Genomic DNA, 17,187 nt, shown 5'->3' with positions numbered 1-17,187 from the left:
GTCCCATTGTGTACTTAAAAGTGGGGTATGCTATCACCTGTTCTTCTTTCTGTTATTGTTTATATACTCAATCAAAAAAAAAGTGGAGTATGCCTGTATCGAGTCACAGAATATTGCCCAAAAACAGCCCATTCACAAATCGTGTGTATGTGTGTTTTTTTTTTTTTTATTTAAAAAAAAAATATATATATATATATATATATATATATATATATATATATATATATATATATATATATATTTATTATATTATATATATTTTATATATATATATATATATATATATATATATATATATATATATATATATATATATATTGTGTGTGTATACCGATATTTTATTTATTTTATTTATATATATATATATATATATATATATATATATATATATATATATATATATATATATATATATATATATATATATATATATATATATATATATATATATATATATATATATATATATATATATATAATAAATTAGTGAGTGAGTGAGAAACTTATATAGCGCAGCACATGCGAACTAAAACGCCTCATAATATATGTGTATGCGTTTTCTTGCCTATACACTAGCGGCTGTTGTGGTCTTCAAAGTGGTTCTGATCTACGGTCAAGATTCGAGGCACCATTTTTGTGGAAATCTTTCTCATGCCCAAATCCTTTGGAAAAATCTACCATGCGGTTTCCCAGTTCATGTTCAATTCTTCTGCCATTATTCGCACACTCAACTTTCGACCTGAGCATACAAGGTTTCACGCTCTATCCACATTTGCATCTGTCCTTTCCGCTTTAGGCTGCCCCCCATTCTTGGGTCATCACGTACCTCTTCCTGTCCCTCCCTCAAAAACACTTAAAGAAGGTTCACTATAAGCCTGTTGTAACAGAATTAAAGTTTCCCTTCCACTTCTTCACTTCCACTTTGTCAATTTGCACACAAAATTTGTTAAACCGCTGCTCCAGATTCCTGTAGCTCATTTTCCACCAACAGCGCAACGTGTTATTTCATCTACTACTCCGTAATCTGTTCTGCGACTCAGCCGAGTGCAAGTTAGAACATGACAGAATGCTTGAATGCAAATGGTGTTTTCTCGCCACCATAGTGCTACACCGCGGGCATTCCGAAATAAATTGTCTATAGTGTGTGTGTGTGTGTGTGTGTGTGTGTATGTATATACAGTGCATCTGGAAAGTGTTCAGTGCTTCACTTTTTCCACATTTTATGTTGCAGCCTTATTCCAAAATAGATTAAATTCATTATTTTCCCTAAAATTCTACAAGCAATATCCCAAAATGTCAACCTGAAAGAAGTTTGTTTTCCATCTTTGCCAATTATTAAAAATAACGACAAAAATCCCATGTACATAAGAATTTAGGGCCAGATTCAGGTACAATTGCGGCCGTGTAACGTAACCCGTTTACGTTGCACCGCCGCAAGTTTTCAGTGTTGGTGCCCGATCCAAAAAGCACTTACCTGTAAACTTGCGGCGGTGTATCGTAAACACGTCCGGCGCAAGCCCGCCCAATTCAAATGGGGCGGGTACCATTTTAAATTAGGCGCGCTCCCGCGCCGGACGTACTGCACATGCTCCGTTCGCAATTTTCCCGACGTGCTTTGCGCGAAATTACGGCGGCGCAATGTGTTTTTGAATCGCGACATGCGTAACGTACTTACGCCGGGAAAAACAAAAAATTCAAAAGCGACGTGGGAACGACGGGCATACTTTACCATGGTGGAGTAATTTTACACTATGTTAAAGTACCCCTAATTTTGCGACGGGAAACGTAAGACTTGCGCCGACGTAACGACGGGAAAAACCTTTGTGGATCGCCGTAACTGCTAATTTGCATACCCGACGCTGGAATACGACGCAAACTCCACCCAGCGGCGGCCGAGGTACTGCGTCCTAAGATCCGATGGTGTAAGTCAATTACACCTGTCGGATCTAAGGGCTATCTATGCGTAACTGATTCTATGAATCCGTCGCATAGATACTGTGAGAGATACGACGGCGTTTCAGAGAAACGCCGTCGTATCTCTTCTGTGAATCTGGCCCTCACAGCCTCAAGTCTTTGAGTATGATCCTACAAGCTTGACACACCTATTTTTGGGCAGTTTCTCCTATTCTTCTTTACATGACCTCTCAAGTTCCATCAGGTTGGATGGGGAGCGTCGCTGCACAATCATTTTCATATCTCTCCAAGGATGTTCAATCGGGTTTAAGTCTGGGCCACTCAAGGACATTCAGAGTTATCCCGTAGCCACTCCTTTGTTATCATGGCTGTGTGCTTAGGGTCGTTGTCCTGTCTGAGGTATTGTTTTTAGAATTTTTAGCAAAATAATGAATTTAATCCATTTAGGAATAAGGCTGTAACAAAAAAGTGAAGCGCTGCAAATACTTTCTGGAAAATAATAAATAAATATATATATATAAATATTTTGTAATTCATTTGCGTTAACTTTTCCTGCCCACCCTGACACCCCTTTAAAAACGTCTGAATGTGGGAGGTCCTATGATCAGGAGACAGTCACATATGTGTAGCCTGTGGGTGTTAAAGTGCACCCTTTTGCCGCTCACATACTGTGTATTTGTTAGGCGGTCGCAAAGGGGTTAAATAGTATAAATGCCTTAATCTGCCTTGATAATGTAACCCCCTTGCACAGCAACATTCAAGCTGAAAGGGTGAGGAGCAGCACCCTTCTTTGTTTTGTGCTCTTACTTTTAACACTGTGAACATGCTTACAGGAGGGGACAGCACAATAATGTATCTCATTAGAGTGCTGCTGCTGCTCCATCATTTCCCAGTTACAGACTGGGACTGGTCCTGGGCCAGGCTGCATTGCTAACTACAGTGGATGGTGAACAGACTTGGCTGGGTTCTCTGGCAAGGCTGCCAAAATCACAAGACTGGCTAAACAAATTTTGCTGACTTCATATTTAGCTGGTTACCAAAAGTTCAGCTTTAAAGTGAACCTTTGCTTTGGCCATGTGGCCCACTGTAATGCTATCCTTTTGTAGCAGCACATAATGTCCTTTTGATGTTGCGCCACTTCATTCAGCTACTGGGAGAAAACGGGATGCCCCGCGAAAGCTATGAGTTGTCAGAGTAAAAAATTGTTTTTTCTATAACACTGATTGGCAATGACATGGAGTCGGTAACAAACTCATCCATGTCTGAAAGCACCAAGTGTTTTCTTTGAGCGCCTGTCGCCTAATAGAGGACGAGAGTTATGTAGGTATACATTAGAGCTGCATGATTAATCGTTAAAAAAAAATTGCTATCTCGATTCAACCCCCTCACGATCTTAATACAGTATTTCCCAGATTCAGTGCAGAGAGGTCTCTGCTGACAGCTGTCAAAAAAACAAACAAACAAAAAAACAGGCAGCATGCCAAGTTTATCACAACATTGTAAGTAAAAAGTAAGACTTTAGTGTTCCCATCAGATGAAACAAGTACAGTTTTGATGGTGTTGCTTGCCTGTAAAGCTTGTTCTGATTGTGAGTGTCAGCATGGTACGATTATAATGTTGGCACACGACTGACTACAGAAACTCTACTGTTATAATTGATTTATTAGGATATATTTATTGATGATAATGTTTACCCTTCTTTCTGAGCAGGAACTGACGGGGCAAGTGCCTGTGGAGTACCCCATAGAATATGGCGAGAGACCCCCAGCTGTCGCAAGAAGGCCGCGAGCATTCAGAATGACTGCGGCAACAGTTACCAGAGCAGAAGTGAGCAGCTGCAGTTTTTTCATAATTTATGAAATCCATAAATGCCCTCATTTTAATACCTTGTGTTTTGAATTTACAAAAAACACTACTGAGTGATAATTTCCTCCCAGCTCTCTGACCACTGCACACTTGTGTGTGTGTGTGTGTGTGTGTGATTGGTGCATCCTCATGGCAAACCAAACTCGCTTATACTCTATCCGAACCAGGCGCGGACTGACCATTTGGGCACTCGGGCACTGCCCGAGGGCCCCATGCCACTAGGGGGCCCCATCAGGGTTGCCAGCCTCAATTTTTTATATTTGTCCCTGAAATGTAGTACCTTTTTAGTGTGTGTATGTATGTATGTATGTATACTGTGTGGCCCCATAATCTCCTATTGTCTGGGGGCCCCATAATCTCCTATTGTCTGGGGGCCCCATAATCTCCTATTGCCCGGGGGCCCCATAATCTCCTATTGCCCGGGGGCCCCATAATCTCCTATTGCCCGGGGGCCCCATAATCTCCTATTGCCCGGGGGCCCCATAATCTCCTATTGCCCGGGGGCCCCATGAGTTGTCAGTCCGCCCCTGATCCGAACCATGATTGGGTTTGCTCGTACACACTTTCCATTAAACTTTTTCTGTTGGTGCAATATAATGTAAAGTGCACCCGTCACCTTCACATTCTGTGGATAAAGCAAATTAAAGTATATCTAAACTTAATAACAAAAATGTAATCAAGTATGACATGTTTGTTATTTAAAAAACAAAAACAAAAAAATAATTAACCTTTACAACCACTTTAACCACTTCCGGACCAACTCCTGCACATATACGTCGGCAGAATGGCACGGCTGGGTACATGTACGTACAGGTACGTCCTGTACTAGTACCCAGCCATGGGTCGCGGGCGCGCTCCCATGACCCGGTCCGAAGCTCCTGGGCCGGGTCCCGCGGACCCGATCGCTGCTGGAGTGTGGCGATCGGTCCCCGGAGCTGAAGAACGGGGAGAGCCGTGTGTAAACGCGGCTTCCCCGTTCTTCACTGTGGCGGCAGCAACGATCGTGTGATCCCTTTTTATAGGGAGACTCGATCGATGACGTCACACCTACAGCCACACCCCCCTACAGTTGTAAACCCACACTAGGTGAAACGAAACTCCTTCAGCGCCCCCTGTGGTTAACTCCCAAACTGCAACTGTCATTTTCACAATAAACAATGCAATTTAAAATGTTTAATTTTTTTTTATAAAAATGCAATAAAAATATCCCCTATTTTGTAAACGCTATAAATTTTGCGCAAACCAACCGATAAACGCTTATTGCGATTTTTTTTTTTTTTTTTTTTACCAAAAATAGGTAGAATACGTATCGGCCTAAACTGAGGAAAAAAAATGTTTTATATATTTTTGGGGGATATTTATTATAGCAAAAAGGAAAAAATATTGATTTTTTTTCAAAATTGTCGCTCCTATTTTTGTTTATAGCGCAAAAAATAAAAACCGCAGAGGTGATCAAATACCACCAAAAGAAAGCTCTATTTGTGGGGAAAAAAGGACGCCAATTTTGTTTGGGAGCCACATCGCACAACCGCGCAATTGCCTGTTAAAGCGACGCAGTGCCGAATTGTAAAAACCCCTTGGGTCATTTAGCAGCATATTGGTCCGGTCCTTAAGTGGTTAATATAGGAAAATGCATGTACCAGAAGTGCGTGTCTATCTCCCTACAAGATTAGGCAAACACAGCTTGTATTAATTACAAAGATCTTCCAAAGCACGCACCCCTGGGCACCGACAGTACTCAAATATGCAGCCTATCTGTGGGTGGGCCTTGGCACCGAGTAGCCACATGTTTATGTGCCAATTGACGGAGCTGTGTCGAGAGTGTGCGCTGCTGCCACAGTTACTGGAGGCTAATGGAAAGCTTGCAATCGCTTCTTGTGATCAGGAGCTTTCTGACCATGTGATCGCCAAAAACTTCTGGCAGTCACCGGCCCCTCAGCCCCCTCCATTTTACTTACCTGAGCCCCGGAATGTCCCTTGGCGAGGAGGCAGTCTCTCTGCCCAGGGTTTTCAGCTCTTGATTGGATAGATTGATGGCAGCACAGCCATTGACTCCCGCTGCTGTCAATCAAATCCAATGATGCGGGTGGCGGGGCCGAGTCCTGCATTCAGCTACTATGGAAACATTTTAGTCATTACACCGTTTGGATTGTTTTTTTTTTTTGAACTTATAATAAAATAAGTAGTAATGAATGAACATCAGCGCGGAAGGGTTCATATATTTATACAAAATGTAATATATTGCAGCTTAGTAGTACTTGGATGTGGTGGCTGCATTTTGTTTTTTTAGGTTAAAAATATTTTCAGCAAGTTCAGAAAATACCCATTGATCTAGTTTTCTGTACTTGGAGAAAATGTACTTGGCCTGAAAAAATAAAACAAATGCAGCTACCATATCAAAGCAGTAGTAACAAACTGCAGTATTTTATCCTTTTGTTTTTAAATAATAAACAATTCAGAGTAGATGGCCTTGGAACAAGTAGTATTACTGAGTCCTTTTCACTTAAAATGAAGTGGTGTTTTAGGCCCCTTCCACATGGGGCAGATCCGCTTAGCGGCCCGCCAGACTGATGGCTGAACATATCGCCATACGTCTGATTTTAGCGGATCGGGTGGCAGACTGCCTGTAGGAGTCAATAGATGGCCCGCTCGGATCCGCCTAAAAAGTGAACAGGCGGATCCATGCGGGCTTGTCGTGTGAAAGTACATGGGAAGGGGGTGGGAGCAATGAAAGGTTTGAATGGTGGGATAATTATGATTTTGTTTACAGCAACACGAGGGAGGGGTGTCTGGTTGTGAAAGAGCTGTAGATAAATTATGAAAATAAATTGCGTTTTTCTCTGCCACTTTTGGAAGAACTGTTTACCCCCCCCCCCCCCCCCGCTTCCTGACCAGGCCATTTTTTGCGATACACCATTGCGTTCCTTTAACTGACAATTGTGTGGTTGTGCGACACTGTACCCAAATACCATTTTTTCCTTTGTGGAAGAAAAACAAATTTTATTTTTTTCTTTTGGTGGTATTTTATCACCCCTGCTTTTTTTTTTTGCTAGAAACAAAAAAACTTTTTATACGTTCTGCTCTAAAACACATCCAATAAAAAAATGTAAAAATATAATTTCTTTATTAATTTAGGCCAATATGTATTCTGCTACATATTTTTGGTAAATCCTAAATAAGCGTAAATTAGTTTGCGAAAAGTTTTATAGCATCTAAAAAACTATGGGATAATTTTATTTATTTTAATGGGGGGCGATCAGCGACTTTTCTAGCGGGACTGTGATATTGCGGAGGATAAATCGGACACCTGACACTTTTTTTTGGGGGACCTTATTACAGTGATCAGTGCTAAAAATATGCACAGTCGCTGTACTAATGACACTGGCAGGGAATGGGTTAACGGGCGATCAAAGGGTTAACTGTGTGCCTAGCTAATGTTTTAGTGTAGTGGGGGAGGTGCTTTTACTACTGGAAGATATGGCTCAGTGTTTCTGCTTTACAGAAACACAGAATCCATGCCTTCTGTACTGACAGAATGACAGTCTGCCTTGTTTACATAAGCAGACTGGCATTCTGTCAGTGTAGTGAACGATCAGTGGGTGCAGGCAGAGACGCTGGTCAGCTCACGCTGTGTAAAATCACGGCGTGAGCAAGCCGCCAAGTGGCGTGCACTTGCACCCAGAATTGTGTGTACATCTACGAAATTCTGCACAGCAGGGCCGCCCTATATCAAAAAATATGCTTTTGGGAGGTCAGCAAGTGGTTAATCTAAAAAAAATAAATAAAAAAAAAAGTCCCCAGTCACTTCTGTAAAAAAAAAAAAATGGGGTCCTCTTAGTCATGTGGAAGAATTCCAAAGTATAAACTTTATTATTAGAGATGTATTGGCTCTACCATTTATAATTGAATAGAAATGTTTTTATTTCAATCAGAATTCTTCCTTGAATTTGTTTAAATGGATAAAGCAGTGGTGTCTGACATCTACTGGTCATATTTGGTATAACAGCCTAGTCCAGCATTGTGCCCTACCTCGGTGTCTATATATCTGATTCTGGTTCTCTCTTGCAGGAAGCGCAGTTGGACCGTTTGGAGCGGGATTTTGCTTTGCAGCTACAGATGGCAGAAGCCGCTCGGAAGCTGAGCGTTGCTGCAGAACAGAGTACAGAACTGACTGTGGAGCAGCGCAGAAAACGCAGACTGGTTTATCTGGACGCATTGCGCAGACTGCAGGAGATAGAGGAACAAAGTAATAATCTGCGCAGAAAACTGGGCCTGAGGCCTACACATAGGGTGCCGCACAGTCTCCTCGGTAAGTGCGCATGTCCTAACCGTGGAGTAGGTAGTTAAGTACGTTTTGATAATTTTAAAGAGCTCCAGCTATAAGTTAATATACTTTTTTGTAGCGAAGCAGAGAGCAGGCCATTGCTGTGGAATTTGGACTTTTTGACAAAGACAATATGTCAGCACCCAGAGCTGGTCCTAGTCTCATGAAGGTGTCCCAGCTCTACAAATGAAGCTGCTCAGCAGTTGGAGTACAAGCTCTCTAACATGGTTCATAGGCAGCAGGGTATTGGTTGGAGACGAGATTTAATCACCAATTGGGGCGGAGCTACATTTTTCTAAATTGTAATAATTTTAAATACTCTGCATGGCATCCTTTTTATCATTTTATTTAAAATGTGTATTCCAAATATTGCATATATACGGAATTATTATCTTTTATCATTTGTACAGGGATTAAACAGATGAGTTTGCAATGTCTGATTAGGATATACAGTGATGAAAATAAGTATTTGAACACCCTGCTATTTTGCAAGTTCTCCCACTTGGAAATCATGGAGGGGTCTGAAATTGTTATCGTAGGTGCATGTCCACTGTGAGAGACATAATCAAAAAAAAAAAAATCCAGAAATCACAATGTATGATTTTTTTAACTATTTATTTGTATGATACAGCTGCAAATAAGTATTTGAACACCTGAGAAAATCAATGTTAATATTTGGTACAGTAGCCTTTGTTTGCAATTACAGAGGTCAAACGTTTCTTGTAGTTTTTCACCAGGTTTGCACACACTGGAGGAGGGATTTTGGCCCACTCCTCCACACAGATCTTCTCTAGATCAGTCAGGTTTCTGGGCTGTCGCTGAGAAACACAGAGTTTGAGCTCCCTCCAAAGATTCTCTATTGGGTTTAGGTCTGGAGACTGGCTAGGCCACGCCAGAACCTTGATATGCTTCTTACAGAGCCACTCCTTGGTTATCCTGGCTGTGTGCTTCGGGTCATTGTCATGTTGGAAGACCCAGCCTCGACCCATCTTCAAAGCTCTAACTGAGGGAAGGAGGTTGTTGCCCAAAATCTCGCAATACATGGCCCCGGTCATCCTCTCCTTAATACAGTGCAGTCGCCCTGTCCCATGTGCATAAAAACACCCCCAAAGCATGATGCTACCACCCCCATGCTTCACAGTAGGGATGGTGTTCTTGGGATGGTACTCATCATTCTTCTTCCTCCAAACACGGTTAGTGGAATTATGACCAAAAAGTTCTATTTTGGTCTCATCTGACCACATGACTTTCTCCCATGACTCCTCTGGATCATCCAAATGGTCATTGGCAAACTTAAGACGGGCCTTGACATGTGCTGGTTTAAGCAGGGGAACCTTCCGTGCCATGCATGATTTCAAACCATGAAGTCTTAGTGTATTACCAACAGTAACCTTGGAAACGGTGGTCCCAGCTCTTTTCAGGTCATTGATCAGCTCCTCCCGTGTAGTCCTGGGCTGATTTCTCACCTTTCTTAGGATCATTGAGACCCCACGAGGTGAGATTTTGCATGGAGCCCCAGTCCCAGGGAGATTGACAGTCATGTTTAGCTTCTTCCATTTTCTAATGATTGCTCCAACAGTGGACCTTTTTTCACCAAGCTGCTTGGCAATTTCCCCGTAGCCCTTTCCAGCCTTGTGGAGTTGTACAATTTTGTCTCTAGTGTCTTTGGACAGCTCTTTGGTCTTGGCCATGTTAGTAGTTGGATTCTTACTGATTGTATGGGGTGGACAGGTGTCTTTATGCAGCTAATGACCTCAAACAGGTGCATCTAATTTAGGATAATAAATGGAGTGGAGGTGGACATTTTAAAGGCAGACTAACAGGTCTTTGAGGGTCAGAATTCTAGCTGATAGACAGGTGTTCAAATACTTATTTGCAGCTGTATCATACAAATAAATAGTTAAAAAATCATAAATTGTGATTTCTGGAATTATTTTTTTTTTATTATGTCTCTCACAGTGGACATGCACCTACGATGACAATTTCAGACCCCTCCATGATTTCCAAGTGGGAGAACTTGCAAAATAGCAGGGTGTTCAAATACTTATTTTCCTCACTGTAGACCGGCAATAGCAAGCAATTTTCTAAGAATTCATGCAAATATTATTATTATTATTATTATTAATAACTTTTTCTTTTTAACAGATGAAGCTTTTCAATCGGAATGCAGTTCATTATCTGACGGGGGCAGCCATGGTGAGTATGGCTAGAGAAGAAAATTTACACTGTACACTTCAATAAATTCAAAGACATTTCCAAGCTTGAGACAAAAAAAATAAAATGGTACTAAAAGATTGAATAATTCTTTCCCGCAGATGACATTCTTGCTCCAGGAATGAGGCCTTCTCCTCCTCGCATTGCTGAGCACTCCCGTGCTGTCTCCAATAGTCCTGAGCGGAGGGTTGGCTGGAAAGCATCCCCTGTGGAAATGTATTGTGAAATTCGGAACAGGCGTAACTCCATGGCCAGCACTGCAAGGTGGGATGATTTAATATTGCTTTTAATATTTTATGTTTTAAAGTGTTTGTTTGATTTAAAACAACAAAAATGCCTATTCTTACCCTCTTTGTGCAATGGTTTTGCACAGAGCAACCTTGATCCTCTTCTTCTCGGATCCCCATCCACGCCCCTCTTAATCGGGTGTAGCCATGCAAAGCCGCTTTCCAAGAAGGGCGCCCATGCGGGCTCTCTCCCGTGTCTTGCCGCTGTGTCCTTTGACACAGACAGTGGGACTCTGCACCCCCCCCCCTCCCGTGTCACAGCTTTTGATTGACGCTCCCGCTGCTATCGATCTGTCCAATAAGGAGAGCGACAGCGATTGGAGCCGCTGCACTCGTTCACATCGTTGGATCTTATGGGCTCATGTAAAAAAAAAAAGGGAGAGGTCTGGGGGGAGCTGCAGCACAGAAGGTTTTTCATCTTAATGCATAGTATGCATTAAGGTGAAAAACCTTAAAGGGGGTGTAAAGGAAACCCATTTTTTTCCCTAAATAGCTTCCTTTACCTTAGTGCAGTCCTCCTTCACTTGCCTCATCCTTCCATTTTGCTTTTAAATGTCCTTTCTTCTGAGAAATGCTCACTTTTTGTTCTTCTGTCTGTAACTCACCACCGTAATGCGAGGCTTTCTCCCTGGTGTGGAGAAAGCCTCTTGAGGGGAGAGGGGCGAGCAGGCAAGTCAGGACACTCTCTAATTTGCAGATAGAGAAAGGAGCTGTGTGTTAGTGGGCGTCCTGACACTCCTGCTCGCCCCCTCCCCCTTCAAGAGGCGTTCTCCACACCAGGAAGAAAGACTCGCATTACGGTGGTGAGTTACAGACAGAAGAACAGGAGGTGGGCATTTCTCAGAAGAAATAAGGACATTTAAAAGCAAAATGGAAGGATGAGGTAAGTGAAGGCGGACTGCACTAAGGTAAAGGAAGCTATTTAGGGAAAAAATAAATTTCCTTTACAACCCCTTTAAGGATTTCCAACCATGGAGATATGACAACGGGTTTGTTTGTGCTGGTGTAAGTATGCAGTGTTTGAGTCCAAAGAGCCTCTTTAGACCAAATGAGGGGCCAGATTCAGGTACATATGCGGCGGCGTAACGTATAGCATTTACGTTACGCCGCCGCAAGTTTTACGGGCAAGTGCTTGATTCACAAAGCACTTGCCTGTAAAGTTGCGGTACAACATTGCATGACCGCGCAATTACCAGTTAAAGCAGCACAGTGCCAAATTGTAAAAACACCTTAAGTCCTTAGCCTGCATATTGGTCCGGGTCTTAAGTGGATAATGTAAGCATATAGGTTCAAATGGTGTCAGTCTGCAGGGAGGAAGATTGATAGTGTGGTTGACAAGGTTTTTGATTTGTAAGTAATGGAACATCTCTGATGAAGGAGCGCTGTGAATAGATGAACACAGCTACTCCTAGGGGCATCAGGCGTTTGTTTTCCTTCCTCTAAACTCCCCTGCATGTTGGCCTATGTGTCCATGCATACTTGGGCTTTTAGCAGCAGTTGGTGGCAGGAAAAAACCCACTATCTGTGCATCAAGGCATAGCAGAGTTTTGGCAGACAAAAAGCTGAACGTGTCTAAATGCTCCCTGGAAGTAAGACCTATCTGCTTACATTTATTTTATGTAGTATTCATTCACCCAATCTCTATTTTTTACCCACAGTCCCACACGCTCCTTTCCCCGAAGTCTATCCAGTCTTGAAGGTCGAAGTGTTCCGGCCACTCCAGTCCTAAGCCGAAATGCCTGCAGCAGCTCTGCGCTGAGGTAGGTACTACAGGGTTGCTTTAGTGGAGGGTGCTGGCACGTTTTGTGGTAAGATCTGGCAGTCCTGCATAGGAAAGGTTGTACGTTCTGTCTCACAATGCACATGTATTAGCAGTACAGTGATGACTCAACACTGCTGTCCACTATTGATGGAATGTTCCTTACCAGCTCATATACACAGCAGCAAACCTAATCTTCGTGCAGCCCTCCCTCCCGTAGCTTGAGATCTGCTGTACCAGGAGTTACAGGAGTCTGATGCTGATCTAACTTCAGATACTTCATAAGTTACATTTCATATTTCTTTAATAAATAGATACCTTTTAATCTTTGGGTATTTTTCATATCTGCATGGGGTTCAGCTATACATTGGGTTTGAGAAGAACAAATTCGAAAATCGAAAGACTGAGCTTTCATGTCTCTAACCAATTAGTTTTTTCTCCTTTTCCAGGTCGGATGGGTCAGGATTGTCGCAGAGGCAATGGACAGGAAGTCAAGACTCTCAAGTGGGCTTCCCTAGTGAGCGTCCACATATGCATTCAGCCAGAAGCCGGCGAAGCAATAGTTCTGAAGCTCTGATAGAGAGACCGCCTCCTGCTGATACCCAGGGAAAACCTTCCTTCAAGAGTTCAGAAGCCTTGAGCGATCGCCCTCAGGCTGGTCCAGCACCCACTCACCACCAACAGCGAGGGGCAAGATCCCCGGACCCCAGAACACCCAACACCAACTCCCGTCTTCCATATGAAGAGATACTGTTAGATTATTATATGGATCGCCAGCAGCAACAGCAGCAGACAAGAGGGTGGGCAGAATCGGAAGGTCAGTGGTGGGTGGAACCTGACTCCCCCTGGTGGGCCGACCCTGATGGTAGTAGCCATTACTCTAGACGAGACGGTTACTTCGAGGGATATATGGGTAGCCCAGCCCTTCGGAGTCGTGCAGAGACCCAACAGCGCAGAAACGTTACTCGAAATAAATCATGTGGCCCTCAGTTGACTGATGTTGGTCATTTTCAGCAGCCTTGGCATTCTGATGGCTTCCAACAACGCAGTGCTCCCCAAGTCTCCCATCCAGGTCCTCGCTCTAGGAGTCAACCTCGGGCTCCACCCCCAGAGACAATGGAGAGGAATGTGCACAAAGCTCTTGCTCTAGAAGGGCTTCGGGACTGGTATCTGCGCAATTCAGCAGCATCTGGGGGAGTTCAAAGGGGCCCTATTCCCTCGCACATGCAGTACCAGAGATACTATCGTCCAGGTTATCACGAGGGACACTATCAGACTGGATCTCCACTTCCGCATTCAATCAGTTTTACTGGGGCCCCTTTGCATAGCAGGTATGAAGTTCTCTACTGAACTGTCTCCTGTCTTGTGCACCATTATGCATCTCTCAACCTCCACACTGGCTGCTGAAAAATCTGGCCTTAATCCTCGGAAAAGTCTACCTTATTGCGGAGTTAAAAAACAATTTTGTGTGTGTGTATATGCAAACATTTTAGGCAGGTGTGAAAGAAATCTGTAACTTTAAAGGGGTTGTAAAGGTACAATTTTTTTTTTTTTTCCCCCTAAATGGCTTCCTTTACTCTAGTGCAGTCCTCCTTCGGTTTTGCTTTTAAATGTCCTTTTATTTCTTCTGAGAAATCCTCACTTCACACAGTAATGCAAGGCTTTCTCCCTGGTGTGGAGTGTCGTGCTCGCCCCCCCTCCCTTGGACTACAGGATAGTCAAGACGCTCTCTACGTTGCAGATAAAGGAGCTGTGTGTTAGTGGACGTCCTGACTCTCCTGTAGTCCAAGGGAGGGGGTGAGCACGACACTCCACACCAGGGAGAAAGCCTCAAATTACTGTGTGGAGTTAGACAGAAGAACAAGAAGTGAGGATTACTCAGAAGAAATAAGGACATTTAAAAGCAAAATGGAAGGATGAGATAAGTGAAGGAGGACTGCACTAAGGTAAAGGAAGCCTTTTAGGGAAAAAAAAATTGTACCTTTACAACCCCTTTAAGAATGCTTTCAGAAATAAATATTTGGTGTGCATTCAACATAGTATCAGTTTTTATAGGTACACTTGCACACAGTTTTTGAAGGAACTTGGCAGGTAGGTTGCTCCAAACATCTTGGAGAACTAACCATAGATCTGTGGATGTAGGCTGCCTCAAGTTCTATCTTTTCATGTAATCCCAGACAGTCTCAATGTTGAGATAAGGGCTCTTTGGGGCCAACCCATTACTTCCAGTACTCATTGTTGCCTGCAGACGCTCATTATTGTACTGCTCTCCTAACCTTCAGTAAACAAATGGCCAAATATTTCAAATTTTGACTCATCAGTAGAGAGCACCTGCCATCATTCTTTATCCCAGTTACTACTGTATGTTTTTGTGCATAGGTGAGTCTTGGACTTGTTTCCACGTCAGAGGTATGGCTTTGTCCACAAGTCTTCCATGAAGTCCACTTGTGGCCAGACTTCGCTGAACAGTGGATGGGTGCATCTGTGTCTCGCTGATTTTAACCAGTTCTATGCTGATGGCACTGCTGAACATCTTCTGATGTTTAATGGAAGCAAGCATGATGTGTCTTTCACTGTTGCTTTAACTATCCTTTGCCAACCTCTGCATCTATGGTCCCCAACATTGCCAGTTTCTTTGTGCTTCTTCAAAAGAGCTTGAATAGCACATCTTGAAACCCCAGCCTGCTTTGAAATCTTTGCCTGGGAAAGACCTTGCTGATGCAGTATGACCTTATGTGTTGCTGTGCTCAGTCTTGCCATGGTGTATAACCTGTGATATGAAACGGTCTTCCACATCCTAGGTTTAGTAGCAGAGTTTGGCTGTTCCTTACCTAGTTTTAAGCCTTCTACACAGCTGTTTCTGTTTCAGCTAATGACAGTGTTTCCACCTACATATAAAATTGATAATCATTAGCACCTGCTTGATTTAATTAATTATACACCTGACTAATTCTACAACATCCCTGGCTGTGTGCAAGTGTAACAACTGATTATGGGTTTAAGTCAAAGGTTAATTGCACCAAATATTGATTTGCTATAGATTTTTCTTCTGTTCATTTTTCATCAATTTACAAAATGAATATAAATATATATATATAAATATATATATATATATATATATATATATATATATATATATATATATATATATATATATATATATATATATATATATATATATATATATATATATATATATATATATATATATATATATATTTTTCAAGCATTCTTACTTTACAGCATTTCTTCACACATGTCCAAAACTTTTGCAGAGTACTGTGTGTGCATATATGTGTTTGTATTTTCGCACACTATTTGTGTATGGGTTTTTTTGGGCAATATTCTGTGACTCAGTAGAGCCAAATTCAACTGGATAATGAAACGGAGGGGAAAAGGGCTATGGTCCGGCTAATGAGATTTGCTGAGAAGAGTCAACAGCATCCATGCAGAAAGGTTTTCTACAGTACATATGATTTATTTTTTTCCGCTTAGTTGGTATAAACTTAGAATATAAATAGGGGATGGACACTCTGTTGAAGTGCTTCAATTGCATGGGCTGCTTCATGAACTTTATGACTTTCTAATTTCTTTTTCCTTTCTTCCTTGATTCTATTCCAAACACCAATCTCCATTTTATATTCATGTTACCGTCCCTACTTCATTTTGCACACATTCTCAATCTAATGTCCACTCTTCAAAAATGTGACCATATTTTTTATTTTATTTTTTCCTTTTTTCCCACTTCTTTTCTCTCCTTTTATTTGCTTTTGAATTCTCTATGCCTACTCAAACACTGTTCCCTTTCTTTTCACGTTTAAATGTTCTTACCCTCCTTTTCATTAATCTATCCAATTTTTGTCACGTGGGAATACTTTTCCACCAATTAATTATGGTATGCACTTCCTGCCCCCCTTCACCAACTCGGCATTACACTACTGCTTCGCATTCTGTCATTGGCCACCTCACCTGCCCCCCATATTTCCTCCACCCCTTCCCCAATCAGGCACTTTTCAGAGTACGCCGATGAGGACCTGTACAGCCAGGCCACTATGACGAGTCGGGCACAAGGAGAGCGGTCGACAGAAGGCACACCCCCAGGGACTTTAGTCTGACACTGGATGGCAGCCCTCCCGTCTTGCCTCCTACCACCAAATGCCGAAAATCTTCCTCAAAGAAGAACTAGAGACCCACACTGCTTTTTTGGTTCTTCAGCAATAAGACTAGTCAGGGGGAGTGAAGCAGTACATAAATGATCCCCGATTTAATGAGCCTCATTGCTTGTTGTTTTGGGGTTTAGTGTGCAGCAAGGAGAGACTGGTCCTCCTTGTCACAAATGCCAATTTAACAACTCTCTACAAGTGCCTCCCTGGTAGAGGGGGTTTTGTGATATGTACAGTTTCCATTTTTCGACCTTGTTGATAAATGTTCTGTTATATCGTGCGTTCATTGGCATTCGTCTTTCTCAGTGTTGGGGGGCGGGGAAAGAAAAGAAATCGGATAATTCTGTGTACAGTTAATATTGCTGCCTATTTTGGATCTCTGCATCCTTGTGACTGAACTGAGATAGTACACGTTTATCTCAGCATGAATTGTGACCTTCAATGGCGGGAAGAAGAAAGCTAAGGCATTGTTTGCTCGCAGTGGGTAAAGACTGGTAAAATTCATTGTAAACCCTGTGCCAAACTGAAACTGCGAAGTGCTAACTGTCTGTAGTCCCTGCTGTGTAAAACACTGTATAGTTTGATAACTTGTATCCACACTGAATGTTTGTAAGTAGACACACTGGAAAGAAACCAATAATTATAGCTGCTGAAATAGAA

General features: G+C 42.3%; 1 protein-coding gene across 6 annotated transcripts in view; it reads left to right on the top strand.

Moving 5' to 3' along the window:
• The window catches only part of CCDC120 (coiled-coil domain containing 120), a 57,965-nt gene extending 41,315 nt beyond the window's left edge, over positions 1-16,650 (top strand). For all 6 annotated transcript variants that reach the window (XM_040324262.1, XM_040324260.1, XM_040324261.1 and 3 more), the window contains 7 exons: positions 3,625-3,741; positions 7,849-8,089; positions 10,250-10,300; positions 10,420-10,582; positions 12,264-12,365; positions 12,814-13,695; positions 16,371-16,650. In XM_040324262.1, the coding sequence (XP_040180196.1) occupies positions 3,625-3,741; positions 7,849-8,089; positions 10,250-10,300; positions 10,420-10,582; positions 12,264-12,365; positions 12,814-13,695; positions 16,371-16,479 (1,665 nt within the window). In that variant the 3' untranslated portion in view covers positions 16,480-16,650. The remainder of the gene's footprint in view (positions 1-3,624; positions 3,742-7,848; positions 8,090-10,249; positions 10,301-10,419; positions 10,583-12,263; positions 12,366-12,813; positions 13,696-16,370) is intronic.
• Positions 16,651-17,187: the final 537 nt, after the last annotated feature.

The sequence above is a fragment of the Rana temporaria genome, chromosome 9 (genome assembly GCF_905171775.1).
Source record: "Rana temporaria chromosome 9, aRanTem1.1, whole genome shotgun sequence".
Classification (NCBI taxonomy): domain Eukaryota; kingdom Metazoa; phylum Chordata; class Amphibia; order Anura; family Ranidae; genus Rana; species Rana temporaria.
Note: the sequence above shows the minus strand (reverse complement) of the source record. Positions and strands in the feature narration are given on the sequence as shown.